The 17,318-nt window shown below is 43.0% G+C and overlaps 1 protein-coding gene across 1 annotated transcript in view; it reads left to right on the top strand.

The window, feature by feature from the left end:
• Positions 1-17,318, top strand: part of gbe1b (glucan (1,4-alpha-), branching enzyme 1b) — an 80,762-nt gene that overhangs the window by 46,313 nt on the left and 17,131 nt on the right. Inside the window, exons 13-14 of the mRNA XM_035153729.2 lie at positions 10,344-10,528; positions 15,391-15,521. Of these exons, the coding sequence (XP_035009620.1) occupies positions 10,344-10,528; positions 15,391-15,521 (316 nt within the window). The remainder of the gene's footprint in view (positions 1-10,343; positions 10,529-15,390; positions 15,522-17,318) is intronic.

Below are 17,318 nucleotides of genomic sequence, written 5' to 3'. Positions count from 1 at the left end.
ATCCATCGCTGGGAGCCGCTCAGAGTTCAAGCCGCCAGGTGGGCGAGCAGAAGGGAAAATGCACGAGAACAGAGGAAAAGAAGAAGAAAATCAAGTAAATCCGAGATGACATGCCGTGTCAGTGGATCAATGACATGAGAGTCATTTAGCCAGTGCTGAGCAAGAGCAAATTCTTTTAGCAAGCCAAATCAATTTGAAGTGCCTAGCGCAGAAAAAAAAAACACATTTATTTACTCATGGCCGATAGCAAACAGCCCACAGACAGAGGACAGAGGCAGCGTTGGTATTTGAGATGCTGAGCGATGGATACTGTTGAGGATGTTGGAGTGTCAATGACATTAAAGCGCCGAGTGGTGTGGCAGTAATGAAACGCCTCAGTGGTTTTATCATCGCATCGGCTGGGGCAGAATGGAGCCGCTCGCACTTCCTGACTTTCAGGGGCTCACTCAGACTTAAGATAACCTTGCAGATTTACGGCCTAAATTATTGAGCTAAAAACTTCTCCCTGCACTCTGTATTCAGGGAGTGTGACAGTGCAACAGGCAGCCATTATGCTGCGGCCCTGGATGATGAATTGAGAACCGGTGCTTCCTCCTCATACATTTCACACAGATAATCTCACTGCTGAGAGCCGACTGTGCTCTCAGTCTTGTGGAGCGTTCGGTCGCACGAGTGCAGTGTCTGTTCTCATCCCGCCTGTTTGGAATGGGCTGTTAGCGTCGCCTGTGTTGATGCTGCGGAGCCACTTCGCATTTATTCTTTGTGATTAGTGAGTCCACCTCAAACACTTCGACGATACACTTCTACACTTCTATGTGTGCTGGACGTTGTGTGCAGAGCTTTTTATAAACAGTCTATGGTGCAGAGGGAAGTTAGAAAACTTTGTGTTCATCCTGCCAGGTTTATCTGCAATGAAGATTTTACAGTCAGTTTTTTTACAGATTGAAATTTTGTATTCTTTATTATTGTTCATGTGTGTGGTTTGTATATGAATGCTCGACTATTTCCGAGGTCAGTCTTCAAACCCAAGTTCACAGTTTTTCTAAATAATTCTGCTCGTTACAAAGTTTTCGAGCAACAAATTGAACACTGTGCTTTAACTTTGAACACAAATTGCCAAACAGGAAGGGACCAGAACGTCGGCGATCAGAACCTATGCTGTGTGTGTGTGTGTCTGTGTCAGTCCGATATGTTCAAATAAAAATAACCAAATTATCAAAATGATCAGGCTGCGATTTTGACCCACTCGTGTCCAAATTGCACCAAATTTGTCACTTCACTTCCCCGGGCCATTTACAATACACATGCAAAGTGTGAAGCTGATAAGTTGAACAGACGTTTGTGGAATTAGTAGATACATGTGCCGATCTCAACTTTTCTGTTGGAGCGTGCACGGACGCATTAACAGGAAATCAATCCCGCAAGTGGAAATGAACATCGCATCTCGTCTCCAGCTTTTTTTCTTCTTTTTCTTTGCGCTGTATCTAAAACCTTCCGTGACTCTCGTCCTCTCCATCCCCTCTTGATTCTGTCATTGATCTTCCTTTTGCCAGAATCCCTCCAATGGAAAACACATTGATCCTTTGGCTTCTTCTTGTGCTGCTAATTACTGAGGGGACTGTGTCACTGTCAGGCCCTTATCTGATGCCGGCCGCTGTAGAGGAGTAATGGGATGTGCCAGTTGAAAGGCTGTCCGACATCAACCTGTGTAAACACGGTTGCCCCCATTAATCATATCATTATTGGAACCACGATAAATTTAAGCATCAACATCATCCGACAAAGCTTTAGTTATTTTATTACCCTTAAAACACTGGTGCAAATTCTTAGTGCAACCTCTTGAATATATATATTTTAGTTTACCCATCATTTTTAATGGTCATGATAATGTCTCACTCAGCAGCTTAACTGCTGTGGATGTGGTGACCTCTCCAACAATGAGGATACACTGCAGCTACACTGGTGGGTACACAATGTGCGTACTTTCTGCTTGGTACACAAATAGCGATTCACCACAGTAATGAGGAATGAATTTTGCTTATTATCCGACCAGTAGTGCTCCCATCAGTTGTTGAGATATTTCACTCAAAACCACAAATGTCCACCTGCTGGAGGCGGTAGATGAAAATTAAAGGAACATAAACACGAGTATTAGTATTAGTTATTAGTATTATTCATGGCAATCAGTTTAATAGTTGTGGAGATATTTCAGTTTGTAACAAAGTAGTGAAGGGACTCACTGACATTGCCATCCCTTGTTATAATTTGGGGTTTTACTTCATAGTGTTTAAAAGAGAAACAAACTTTAAGCCAAACTGTTTGATGTAAACTTGCTGAGTTGACTGTGTCCAACCATAATATATGCATAGTTTTCCAGTGAAAATTGCAGAAGAAGCTGTAATTATCCTATAATAATGTGTAAAAGAACAATCCTTGTGTAATATACTATAGAAAAACCCTTCTTTGTATTTCATTTCCAGATAACAGTACCCAAGATATATAATGAGACACAAAATGATTTTATTTATGTGTATTCGGGGTGAGAATTCGTCTTATTTCTTGGTCGTGCAGAATGAGCTCTCTGGTTAGTTCGAGCTGTGAGGGGGCAGAGGAGGGTGATTATCATGGTGATTAATTCAGGCATATGGGAGGAACATTGGCGTGTTATCGTGGAGGAGAGGGGAATGATTACCTAATGGAGGTGTGTCCAATGTGTTTCTTTAAAGCTGAAATGAAATGAAGAGTCAAAGGCTTCCATGGGTTACTGAACCAGCCTGCGCAGGAAATCAATCATCTCCACTAGACTTTATAAAATAATAACGCAGGCAAAACTGAAAGTAAATACAGGCAGAAAAAGGGGGCTGGAGCCCGAACGCCATTAATGAAGTGAGGCTCTTTTTAAAAACCGAGGATCGCTATCTCGGATAAAAAACTCACAGACTGTTTTATTCCTCCCGTGTCTTCATGCGTGTGTGTGTGTGTGTGTGTGTGTATTTGTCCCTGTATATGTGTGATTTCCTCCATAGGCCTCACACCCGCTCACAGAGCAAGTGCATGATAAGAAGGAGCTTAATGCTGAGTGCTCATTAATGGAGGAGTCCACACTTTACATTTACACACTGTGAAGTAAGTATAGGGGAAAAATACTGGGGACAATTTGTTGTGAGGTCTTGTGCGGGCCACTAGAGGAAGTCACATCACAATGAACGATGTGCAGAGCAGTTTTCTTTTGCTCATTATTTATCCCTCTCTGAGTTCAGTTCCCTCGCTCTGGAGCAAAGGAGAAAAAGAAAGTGATCCATTGTTTTCCTTTGGTTCTAGTTCATGTAAGGTTCACGCCGACTTATTCAAACCCACAGTTGTAAACGTGGAGTCACATGGGCTGACAGGCCGCTCTTTCATTGGACACTTGCGTCATCATCAGTCATCCAAAACGAAATTTATATCTAGAGCATGTGATGCCTGAAGTCTTTACCTGCTTTCTCTAAAGATCAGAAAAAGCTCGCTCAAAAAGAAACTTTTGGTCATGAGCTGCCAGTATGACTTTATTACCCATAGATATTAGAAAAGGTTTAAGAAAGTAGACGTAAACTTATACCGCAGAATGATTTGGTGGATTGTTGCCATCCTCAGCAGAGGAATGATGGACAATCGTTTAGTTTACAGTTTGAATTTGACTGTCACGTACCCACAATCCCTCTGGCTGGTCCATGTGGTTCTACAGTAGACAACAGCAACAATAATCTCACCTATAGATCAACGTGATTTTTTTTTTTCTTAAACCTCAGTAATTAGAATACGTGTTTCCACTCTGGTCTTCAGGGTTATCGGTGTGTAACGTGTGTGGAGTTCTCCAAAGTCTGAACATATGCCGCGTTGTTCCAATTCACTGCATCAGGCGTTTTCACCGATGTGCATCTTCGACCACAGAGAAGGAACTAATCAGTGAAATCATCTGTTGCACTTTTTTTGGCTGGAACAACTTGTCCAAATCCAAACTGCATACTAATGTTCATGGTGAAGTAATCTAAAATCAAGTGGGACCACCAGATGTCACTCAAACTGGGAATTTTGGAACACTGCTGCCGGTTGCACTCATAGACTGTAAATAAAGATGGTCGACGCGTCTTCACTTCCTCCGTCTGTACAAGGAAGAAGCCAAAATATCGCTGAAATGGATGCGACCACATTTGGTTCCAGAATCTGCGTCTTCGTGGAATGTCGTCGCAGTGTCGAGGTCCCACTGTTTCACAGGCCCGACCAATCACGAGTCAGACTCAGCTGGCAGTCATGACGTTCCACCTCGTTGTTATAACATCAAATAACAGCCCAACCAATCCATCGGCTAGTTTGCTGGAGCCAATGCAGCTGACAAAAGGCAGGGTGCAATCTGGATGGGATTTGAAGTGGGAAACATTTATTTGGTGTGTATTTTGACTTTTTAGTTTCGTCCATGTCCCATCCACTAACATGGAGGGGACTGGGTTTAATGACCTATGCTGCAGCCAGCCACCGGGGGCAATAAAGATGTTTAGGCTTCACTTTTGGGGAGACATCATTTCATCTATCTTCATATACAGTCTATAAATGAACTCAAACAGTAACTAGACAGATTTTTTATGTTTTTATTATTAAGAGATGCAGGATTGTTTTCAATGTTTTGGTCAAAATGAGTAGCTTCCCATCCTTTGTGCGTGTCGTTATGATTTTTTTATGCACACTCCCATCCCTGACACTGATTAATCCTTTCAATGTGAACACACAACCTACTCACAACTGGGTCTCAGCTGGTTTGACTCAGTCGTGTTACACATAGCACGTAGCTGAACGTCTGTGTAATTCATTTGTAGCTCGGCGTCTCCCTGTGTGTGTTGACAGCGGCATGTGAGGTTCAACAGCCTCCACTGTGCATTACACGCCGCCGCATTGATCCTCTTCTCACTTCTTCCTCAACGGAGGAAAAAAGAAGAATAACAACGCGTCTGTGGTTGCTCTCAGTCCCACCACCTACACATACTGTACGCAATACAGTGCAACACAGAGAGAAAACCACTTCCCATGGGGAGAAAAGCCACTCTGGGAAATGTAGGAACTCAAAAGTAGTGTCGAAGTTGACGAGGCAGACGAAGAGTGGATACACCAAAATAGTAAATTATGCATTGAACATGACATATTCATACCTGGCAGTTTCCACTTTTCTCCTGGAGAACGAGATCCCAGAGGTGATCATGCGGAGGTGATGATGGGAGGAGCCTCATTCCTGCCGTTGACCTGTTGTTGATACTATCCAGAGAATATATGGTGACTGCTTTTGTAAAAATTTTAAAAAGGAAGACTGCCAAATTGTAGCACCACTTTCCTTCCGTTCACTTTTCACTCAGCAATATATCTTGATCATACTTCCTTTACACTGAAAATGTGGATTGCATGTGCTCGGCCAATTGCAATGAGCGTATTAAACCATGTGGGGCCACACTAGACACATGGTAGCATTGGTGGAAACCTTCATTAATAGACATACTGATGGACGGCAAATTGTTAGTAGGCTGACGTCGTCTTCTTGATTTTTTTCCAGACCCCACTTGCGGCATTAAATTGTGATTGACTGCAGAGAATTCCACGATAAATCAGTCAGGAGGGCTGCTCCTGTCAAACTGTAGAGGTCATACACACGTGTAGCAGATCCAGTCAGTTATCAATGTTTTAAAGCCGTCACTTACCAGGTCTCCACACTCCTGATATGCAGCATTAGGCGCCACTGGTCCTGCTTAGAATGACCACGAAGGCCTGGGATTGTCCCCCTCAGTGCTGCTGGCTCCTCATTCATTCATTGTAAATCCACGACTTAATGCATCCTCTAATACCTTTTTAATGTCGTGAATGATGTCCCATGCCTTACGTGTGGTTGAGAGGCCTTGAGTAATTGGACTGTTTTAGATTTGAGTGTTTTGGTGCCATCGGGTCATTGGGATAAGAAATGCCTTGAGACAGTCTCCATCCTAAGAAGATAAGAACAATCCTGACGTGGCTTATAGTGACTTAGACATATTATCTGTTCCCGTCCATAAAGCAAAAGAGGTTTTTATACAACTTCATTTTTCTTGTTGTGGCTGCCTGGATGTGAGCTGGACCAATAATCTCCCTCAACAGATCTGTGATAGAGCGCATATGTCGGCCAAGGCCCAACAGTCCTATTCTATTCAATCAAGCTGCACAAAATTACACACACTACTAAATATCAGTCCCATAAATATGCCTTTTTTTCTTTATTCATCAGGATCCATGAATTATTCGCTGGTAAATTGGTGAAAATGAGTAAAAATGTGCTGCATCGGACCCTTTATCCAGATTCAAGCCAAAATGTAAAGATTTTTTTCCTTTATTCGTTCAGTAGTTTTTGCAAAATCATGCTGACAAAAAAACTAACCCAAAAATCTAACCAGAATGTCAGTCAGTAGAGTGCATTCATCAGCTAAAGCCCAATAGTCCACTTAAATTCAGTCAAGCTGAAACCAACCAAATTGCGCACACTCATAGATGTCAGACCCCTAAATACGCCTGATTCTTTGTCATCAAGATCGTTGAATCTTTCTCTGTAAAACCTGCCCTGTCTCATAACGTTAGAGAAATAGAAAAAATACAGGATCCAGTCGTTAAGTTTATTTCTTGTCCCTTTTTCCACCTTTCCACCAAGTTTCCTGGAAATTCGCTCAGTATTTTTTTCTGGTAACCATGGACAACGACAAAAAAACATAACCTCATTAAAGGGGAGGACTGTCCAGAGGTAGCTTAAATTTAGCACTTTTCCATTACAAGTCTTTCAGGTCTTTGCATATTAATAATCACTCTACTCACTGTGTGTTTTGTTCAGATTGTGTTAAACAGTGGTGTGGATGATGATTTGGACATTTGAGGAAGGTGCGTGAAATCGTTTTTCTGATGACAGCGGGTAGTTGGGGAGATTGACACTACACACTCCCCCTAGTGGCAACAGAGCACTCATGAGAACTTGTTATTGCTCCAGGGCGTTCATGCCTTCCAGAAAAACCACCTGCCACATGTGGCCACGGGCCATGACACGACGGACAGAGGCTGTAGCGTCCAGTGTGAAATTACTTTGAGAATCTGCTTAGGCAGATGTTTTTAGGGACTGATGAGATTAAAAGCTGTCTTGGAGGTGCCCTCTAGAAAAATTAAGGAGGGCCACAAGGGTGACGTCTCACCAAATCCCCAGTGTGAGGAGGACGAGAAGGTTTGTCTTCTGCTGTGCCGAGAGGTGTGGAGTTGTCTTCACCTCCCAAGGGAGGACACAGCAGCGAGGATCTGGGAGGGACAGGGGTTCCCAGTACACTCCAGTATGCCTCACTTTGATTGCACTGGAGCTTTGGCCATAGTGAATATGTTACACAGCAGTATAGCACTTCTAGCCTTCTTGTCATCTCCCAACAAAGCCATGTGATCCTTACACTCCGGCTCGTGGTTCATCCCCATGGCAGCATTGTCAGCACTGAGGTGACACTGGTGAGCCGCAGTAAAGGAGAGTAAATGAAGAGCGGCATCATCGCTGCCCTTACACAAGCTCCAACAGGGCCGGATAAACTCATTCTGACTGGCTGAGCACACACAGTGCAGGCAAATTCCACTCTGACAAAATGCAGAGTGGCTGTTTCTGGGATTGGAAGATGAAGCAGGAACGTCCGTTGAGTCAGGTGATCGTGTTATTCGATGAAAACGAATCAAGACAATCACACCATGTAGATGCTAAACCGCCCAAAGCTTAATTTGTGTTCACAGTGAAATATTTACAAGAAAATAAGCTGTTATTTCAGGACCTTCCAAAAGCATTTGCAGTAATATGCTACTCCTGTAGGAGTTCATGTTTTAGTTTTTTATTCATTGTTTGTGGTTCATGACAATAGATCGTAAATAAAGATGGACGACTTGTCTCCAACTCCAGTCGTTGCACAAAAAAATCATTTGGGCCAGAGTCTGTACAGTAGTGAAACCGTCTCAGCTGTCAATCAGAGGACTTCACTCTGTTTCTATGGCATCAAATAACTAAACTTACCAGAAAAATTTGCACTTGAATATTCAGTGCGATCAGAGCTGCCTAAAATGACAGAAAATATCTTTATAGGAAAATGTATTCAACGCGTACTGTGACTGTTTAGTTTGGGCCATGTCCCGTCCACTGACATGGAGGAGGCAGTGTTTATGACAGCCAGGATCTGATGTATAAATACAGTTAGTACTTAGAGTAAACAAATTGTTCTCACACAGATTTCATACTTTTGTTAGTTTGTTTGTTTTTTATCTCACTTTACTGTCACTTACAGTTTGTATTTATGCATGTGTGAGTAACGTAATCCTTTGCGTTGACTTTTGGGACAATAGATTTCTAAATACATGCCTGCTCACAAATCAAGCAGATTTTCTTTGACTTTTCAGTTTGGTCTATGTCCCATCCACTAACATGGAGGAGACTGGGTGTCTGACCTATACTCCAGCCTTTATATAGGCTACACTCCATTTTTTTGCGACCGTCATATCTCGAACATTAACAACCACATTGGTGTTAAAATGTAATCTCGACTCAAACTCCCCCGAGGAAGAGAAACCCTGTGACCTTCCCTCCTGCACAAAAAGATAAATGGTCCAACTATCTCTAATACAAAACAAATGTTCCTATTAGCAAGAATCCTATTGATTCAGTTGACCTCATGACGTTCACCGTAGCACGATCGTTACAGAACACTTGGAGATTTTAAATGTGCGTATCTCATGGCCTGATATAAAATGAGAGGTTCTCTGTAATTCTCCCAGGATTTTCTATTAAAGATCAAACAAAGTGCGTCAACTGAGATTCATTTAAATTTGCATTAGGATCAATTAAAGCCGTGAACCCTGCTGTAAGTGTGTAAAGCTGCAGAGCTCCTGTTGCTGTGTGAGATTATTTGCACGTGAAATATTCATAACAGGGGGGAAATTTTCACCGGTGCACGCCGAACGTGTAGTGTGCTCATTCCTCTCGGTGAGCACCTCGACTGCCCGCGCTGCGAGTTTGAAGTGCAATTCTCTCCTTTACTTTTCGAGTTCAGCTGCGTGGGAGGCTTGTTATTCACGCAGATGTCACAAGAAAAGCCACCGCCTCCTCCTTCCCACTCCACCTGCACCCCCCCCCGCCGCCCGTCTCTCAGTGCATACAGTGCGTCCCCGCTGCCCTAATTCGTAGGCGAGTGCTGCCGTGGGCTCCTTCTGCCGGCAGTCCGTGCCTTAATGCCTGCTACTTCTTTAACACCTACATGATGTACTTCATTAGAATCCACTGTCACTCCCTGTCTGTTCCACTTCATCCTGTCACTCTTGAGTTTTTCCTCTTTGTAAGGAGGAGGAGGAGGAGGAGGGAGTCGCTCTTCGCACCAAATAAACAACTGGCCTCCGTTCTGTTGTCGTGCATCTTCCTCCATCTCTTGTCTCATGTATTTCTTGCTCTGCCGGGAATTAAATTATCCCGGCCGTTGTTTTATGATGTTGTCGTGACACCCGTAGACGGATTCATTATCTCATCTCGTGACAGCGTCGCAGCGACGGGGCCCTTGTCTCCGACGCGCCCGCGGTACGCGTTGAGCTTATACATCTGGCCTGTGCAGCTCTGAACGGCTCAATGACACTCGTCTTTTCTTAAAGAAAATGAGCCGTCTCCTGGAGAAGCTGCATTCAATTACAGCAGTTGCAGTTGTTAGGTGGGAGAATAATTCTGAAATGCAGATAATGTTTTAATAAAGTTGAATTAATCAACAAGGTTATAAAGAGGACTCTCACCCAGACTTATATGTATTTATTTGTGTGAACTTATAAAGTTATTTGCACTTTTTCCCCATTTCCAGCAATGACTCAAGGTTTGCTCTGTGTTATATAGAAAAAATTATATAAAAATACATCATGGTGGATTATTTTTGCATATATTTGTTGAAAAAGTGTGAGTCAAATAAAAGCGTTGCAGTGTTTTCACTTGCGTTGGCTTCTTTTCCCAAAGTTTTATTCATGAATGGGCAGGTTCCTCTGTCACAGGAAGCTCGGCGCACTGTGCTTGATGAAAATGTCGCAGGAGCTTTGTGGCTCTGTTTAAATATGGAACGTACTAACCTCTGCTGAGGTTATGAAAAGGCCACAGATTGTGGCTCTGGTCCCTTTTGATCATTTCTTTTTGGTCTTGTTAAAAACTGCACCGGACCTGAAAAGAAGCTCATATAGAGTGGTGCGGTAGAGAATGCTAATTCACAGGGACTGTGTGTGCCTTTCCCTTCATTATGTACATTCTTTAATAACTTTCTCTCTTGCAGGGAATGAGTTTGGCCATCCTGAGTGGCTGGATTTCCCCAGAGAGGGGAACAATCAGAGTTGCCACTATGCCCGGCGGCAGTTTAACCTACTGGATATAGATCACCTCCGCTACCGTCAGCTCTACGCCTTTGACCGGGACATGAACCGCACCGAGGACAAGTACGGCTGGCTGGCTGCCCCACCTGTAAGGACTTCACACGCTCACTCTACATCAGGCTCTTTTGTGCAGACAGCCTCAATTACCAATTCACATTAGAGATATTGAAATAAGTTTGAGGAGAAGACACGCACACCTAGAAGACCCTGTTAATGGATTGTATTTGACGTAGTGACGTTTCAAGCACACGTCCCTTCCTCAGACTTCTGTCATCTTGAATACCTGCAATCCATGTTTACTTACACACATGATGTATGACAACAGTTTTAAGCAATTAAAACACATAGTAAATATCATAATAAATATATACAAAACATAGCGTACAAAGGTTAAACAACCTAGGTTACGTATACAATGTTTATAAGAAAACAGATTATATATAAATCATTATTATAGTGACACCACACATAAAGATGAAAATCCGAAATGCAATGGGACATATAGAGACGGTAGATAATAAAATATCCAGGAGATCAGTGCTACCATCTTATGCCGATGACGTATAGTTTGGAACAGTAGCGATCGAGGAATGGAGCAGCGGTATCGTGGTCCTGCTGATACACGTGATTGATCTCCAGTCGGTCTCAGGTGTCAATCATGACATTTCAAACATCAAATAAAGTAAATAAAGTCAGATACGGATTATTACTCAGCCAATATTTAAATAACGATTTATTTGATGTCGGACTTTGAGTGAATGTTTTCCGAAGCCTCCATCTTAACACACAGGTACAGTTTTATTTCTGGAGGCACTTAAATCCTGGACTCGGGCAGGAAATAAATGCACCATAAAGAGAGTTTCATTTTGGAGACGTCTTGTTTCTCTGGCTGCTGTCAAGGTGAATGTTAATAAAGTTCATCCTGTAGCTTCTCCCTTCGCCTGCTGCCGAAGCCTCTGGAAGAAAGAGAAAAGGTGTTTTTCTCTCTCTCTCTCGACTCCCTGGTAGCAAAGTGATGGGATAATGCAAATGGAGAGTGTTGCTGAATTGACAGGGATTAGAAGTAAGTCTGTGTAATTGATTCAAAAAAACCCTCCCTCACATCCCCGGGAATCCGTTTTTGAAGATTAGAACTACTTCACCTTGCTGCGTTACTCTCTGACCCGCTCGTCTCCCCGCAGCAGACAGACAAATGCAGCGGAGTCGGGAAATGTATCAGAGAGCGTAATTAAGAGACATGTCTGGTTCACGAGGATAATTTCTGCATATTGGTCTATCAATCAGAGGTGTGCTCTGACGTCCCGGAGCCGCGTGCACATTTTACAACTGGATGAAACGGAGCTTTGAAGGTGCGGCAAAGGAAAAGCAGAGTCTGGCTGGTTCCTCTGCTCCCTTTTGTGGAGTTGGAGGGAATGCTGATCCCAGAGGAGGCTATTGGCAGGGAGGATGCATACATTTGGCACCAGTGCTGACCTGCTAAACATTGTGGGTGCTGTTTTTCTTGGCTGTTTCTGTGGCGTATTTTTTTCATTTACAGCCGCGGATGACAGCTCTGAAGCGTATACTCAAGACATCATCTAATTATGTTCGTTCTGTGATTGATTACTTCAGAAACTGAAGTAAAATATTTCAGTTTACGTCGTGGCGGTCTGAAGGATATCATTTCCGCTAAGTTAAATTATGTGCGAAGCTGCAGGCGGCTGTGATGTGTAGGGAGCAGGAAGATCATCCATCACAGAAAAAGGATAATTAAGGATAATGAATATTACAGACATGGTATCTCTGATGGGGAGAGTTTACCCTGTTGAAGTGTTCTTGAGGACAACATCGAATTAGGGCAGTGGCTACCGCCGACTGACAGAGGATGAACTGGAGGTAATTAGTTCATGAAATTATGGATTTGGTTTTTGATCAAATCCAATTTAAAAGAGTCTGCCGTGATAAAAAGCTGCCAAATAATTACAGTGTGATAATCAGGAAGGTTTTTACAGGTCAGACAAGTTTAATGACCTTTTAATATCTCTTATCTATTGATTCAGATCAACGGTGAAAAAGTAGCTACGGGTTTCAAACATTAAAGCTAGGGCTAAACTTTGAAATGATGCAACGTATGCCTTCATCTTCCATTGGACCTCTCGTCAAATACGGCCCCAAAACACACTCATTTCATTCGGTCCACATAAAAAGATCGGCCGTGTTTATTAAAGTCCGTCTTTTTGTATCTTACTTTATTTATTGATTTCGACAAACAGTACAAAACGTGTCAAATTACCAACCCGACCTTTAAGGCCTTCGTCAGGGCAGGTTTTAAACCTATAGTGATCATATGATCAGTATGGACAGGTGAGCAGCACCATGATCTGTGCACGTCACAGAAATCAATTCATGCATCACATCCGAGAGCATTTCAATATTAAGACACTTAATACATACTAATAAAAAACTGTAGTTAATAAAACAATTACAGAAAATTTGAGAAATCAAGTTCCCCATTTAAACCGGTAGAAATGTAATAATGTAAAATCTAAGATAACAGGTAAATGGTCTGAAAAAGACAAAATGGCCGTGGACTCTGTAATAAATCAGTTCCAGGGGTTTCTTCAGCTTTGCCTGTGCTCCGGGCTCCGTCCTTGGAAGCGACTGATACAAAAAGAAAATCAGGGATTGATACAATATCACAAAAGGTCTTTGTAGAACATTGCTCACAGATAACGCCAATAACTGCTCAGAGATTCCGCTGTAATAACCAGATGAGTCTGAATCCCCTGTACAGCTTATCAATGACATTGCCAAGGTAATCGTGCTTAGTGGGAATATTCTATGGCTCGGTTCAATATTTCAGCCGCGGTGGGAGGATCCAAGGGCGTTGTGTAGTTGAAATGAGGAGCGGGGCGGAGAGAGGATCTGTCAGCCATTCTCCCTGTTGTCCCAGGTAGAAGCCAACTGAGCGGACTTTGCCTTTAAAAGTCTGGTTTGTGTCCGCCTCTTTGAAGCCGCGCAGCTGTGAGCTTCAAAAGGCCAAAACCGAGGACGTGAACTGCAGCCTGTGTCGGTGCAGAGGTAGCGTCACTGTGATGAAATGTAAATAAGGGCGACGCACACTATAGCGTTCAGTGTTTGTCCGTGTTCCACTTACACCAGTATTAACGGCTGTGTGACGCCAATTCAGATGCCCGTAAAGTGCTTTTTATTTTCTAGCAGTATAACTTGTATCCGTCTGTATGTACAGCAGTAAAAGCTGTTTTATGATCACATTAGAAAGATGCTGTATTTAATCATTTCAAGGTCATTGGAGGGATTTACCGAGCAGCATTCGTACAGCAGGCTGTGATTCGGTCACTGGTCGCCGTTCCCTGAGAAAACCTCAGGGGGGAGAAAAAAAATCTAAACATAATTTTATAGCAGGTTGCATCTTCAGATGTGTTTTTGGATGTCTCCCTTCTCCCTGGATACATAAAATGTTTACCCGGGGCAAAAGCAATTTTTGTTTCCCACACACAGTCCCGAGTGCTCTCGCCGCTGACTTGACGTAAGCTCCACTGGACTAAGGCTGTAGTTTGTGGAAATATTATATTCGAAACAGCGGTTACACAAAAATAATGTTTTCATTCAGGAGTGCTGAGGTCACAAATGGGGCGACTGTAGGGATTTACCCCCGCTCCCATTGCCTCGCTTAGTTCCACCCAAAACTGTTGATTCAGTACAGTGGGAGGCTGCAGGGACAGGAAATGGAATCTTAAAAACTTCAGTAGTGTAACACTAGACTGTTCATACATCATATACATCGCCTGAGGGAGATGTTTTTTTCATTTGAAAATTATAAGATAACAATTTGCATTTTACTAACGGCTGCTGAATAAAATAGGAATACATTTATGATTACCTCCAGTTCTGCTGATTGCATTTACATGTATTTATTCATTTATAAGTAGAAATGCACATTAATCCAGAGGTCGGAAAAGTTCACACACGTCTTTACTCAAGTAGAAGTACAGATAGCACGTGTTTAAAAACAACTTATGTAAAAGTTTAAGCACTGATTCCATCTGTTTGCTCAAGCAAAAGTTTACTAGTATAAAAGTACAGGCACTGAAATGTACTGAAAGTAAAAAGTTTGCCTCTGAAGGTCATTTCTACCTCCTGTACCTGTGCAAGGTAGAGAGTGTGTACAGTGAATTGAATAAAGTATTTTTAATATAATATTTCCCCTCAAATGCATTAAAACAAAAGTAACAGGCCTTTTTTAAACATATAAGGAGTAGAAAGTGTAGAGTACAGATACCTGAAAAATCTACTTAAGAACAGTACCAAAGTATTTGTACTTCTTCACCGCCCACATCTGCACTTACTGTACATGCTTGTTAGGATCAAACGTAATGAATGCTTGGTTATTTTAGTTTTTCCGTTTGCTTAAACATTCGCTGTCAGCCAGAGGAGCTTTGGCATCGCTACAAATCTAAAGACTTCTTCTGTAGAAAACAAACTCCAGACTGTCATCCCGTTCTTCCTTAACCTCCGTCCTCCCTGACGGACGGGTTGCAGGGGCGCTTATCTCCTCGCTCAGCCGTGAATACGCTGCCCAGAAATTGGCTCGGGGAACAAGGGCGCTAAAAATAGGGGGTTGGCTGACATTGATAATCTCTGCTAATGACACGTTAACAGTAGCTGGCTCCGCGGGAGAGTGGCGACTTTATCACGTGCCGCCTGACTCGAGCTGACAGCGCGCGCCTCGCAATACCCCGGGCCGCTGTTCTCTGCTGATGAGTGCCACCTGAAAATTGATGTGGGAATGTTACTCCGGTCTATTTGGAAATGTGTCGGCCACTGATATAATGTGCCCCATTATAACTCTCTTAATCCAAGATGAGAAAGGTAATGACTATTCATGAAGAAGTCATTTATTAGCTCCTCTCTTCTTCTCCCCCTCTTCTCTCCCCCCACCCCTTCCAGGCCTTCGTGAGCGCCCAGCATGACGGGGACAAGGTCATAGTGTTTGACAGGGCAAACCTGCTCTTTATCTTCAACTTCCACCCCAGTGTGAGCTTCCAGGGATACAGGGTGGCTGTGGACGTTCCAGGGAAGTATCCTTTTTAGCCTTCATCTGTCATGTCGGGGCGCTTGTTTCTTTTTTAAAATCTTTCCTCTGTCACGCCAGGCTGCACACTCGCTCTGCCTCTCAGAGTAATGATGCCTTTGTTAGTTACTTCTTTGATACAATAACGTGATTAATCTCTTTTGGAGCTTGACTGAATCACTAACTGAGGATTGTGCTGTTTTTTGCCGAGACGTCTCGTAAAAAGGGACAGAGAGGAGATAGAAGTCCAAACATGGGTTTTCTTTTTTGATCTCATTTATTTGGGAAGACATCTACAATCAGGCCCTCTTGTATCTTTGTGCCTCACTGACACGCAGTAAGACAACACCTATTTAGTACCAACTAAAAAAATCATATTAACTTTTTGTCTAGCACCACCAACATGTCTAAATTTCCGTACAGGGCCTACATCGTTGTGAGCATTCATAGTTGTGCGCAGGTATGTGTGTGTGTGCCGCCAAAACGCTAGTGAGCGTGGAGTCAAAACGCTAGTGGGCGTAGACCTTATATGCTACTGTGTTGAGTGTCTTCCGGTTTCTGTTCTGCTTACTTGAAAATGATCTGGTGTCTCTGTTTACTTCAGAACAATGGCGAGTGTTATCAAATGCGATGCTGCCGAGCGGACCAGCTCTTGCAGTCCGTGTCTCCTCGATGCGTAGTGACATTTTTGGGGAGGTGCACGTCAGGGTACGACGTAGGGTTGTGCGTGGGGGTACACGTCTACACGTAGGCTACACTGGAGCTGATGGTGCTCTATGTCAGGATTTGAGTTTATGTCTATTTAAATGGGACAGTGCACATTTAATTAACATGCATACTTGAGTCCAACAGTCCCTGGCAAGTTAGACACTGCTACTTGGCAGTAGTTTAAATATATTGTTTGGTTTTTGATTTTCCATTGGATTCATTGACAACAAATAAAATGTGGAATATTATCAGACCTTTCTGTTGGAGCAACACACACCAGCTGGTTCTGGGTGTGTCGCTGTTGTCTTTTCCCGCATTGATGTGCGTTATATGACCCCTGTGTGTGTTGATTGCACTTTATACCTGTTTTAGTGTCAGAGTATTATTATCACCTTCACCAGGGATGATTTCATCAGCGTTTTCTTTATTTTGCTGTCAGCATTACAAGAAAACTACTTGGACGCATTTCCACAAAACCTGGTGGAAGGATGTGGTGTTTTTGGTGTGGATCCAGGATGTTTTTCACTTTCTTTACCATACTCACGGCGTTCTTTGACATTTCCACTGATTTCCCAGAGAATAATTCATGGACCAAGATTCAGGCACGTTTAGGGGACTGATATCTGTGAGTGTGTGAAATTTGATTCAGCTTGATTGAATTTAGGTGGACTGTTGGGCCATGGCGGATGTGTGTGCTCCACCGAGTGCTATTGGAATTCATGAAGTTTTTCTTATAGAACACAACATCCGACAGGTCTTACTCACGTTCCATCAACGTGAGCGAGTAGCTGATCTCCAGCGTGTGACGACCAGCTACATTTTTAAACTGGCTCTGTGACTGTACTGTAGGTTTCTGTCATCAGGCAGCCCCACCTCTCTGCCCCACTACAAACTGTTGATACGAGGCTGAAGGCTGGACGTGGTTCTAAATGAGTCTGCCGTTAAATTCGTCAGCGCATGGAAGGAAATAAATAAAAATCACCTCCTTCCCCCCGGGTTGAGAAGTGAATCTCCGTTCTAAAAACGGTGCCACACGTGTTTTGAAGTAAATGCGACGTGTAAAGACCCAAACCTTTAATGGCAGCGTTCTGTCCGA

Source organism: Hippoglossus stenolepis, chromosome 4, assembly GCF_022539355.2.
Source record: "Hippoglossus stenolepis isolate QCI-W04-F060 chromosome 4, HSTE1.2, whole genome shotgun sequence".
Classification (NCBI taxonomy): domain Eukaryota; kingdom Metazoa; phylum Chordata; class Actinopteri; order Pleuronectiformes; family Pleuronectidae; genus Hippoglossus; species Hippoglossus stenolepis.
Note: the sequence above shows the minus strand (reverse complement) of the source record. Positions and strands in the feature narration are given on the sequence as shown.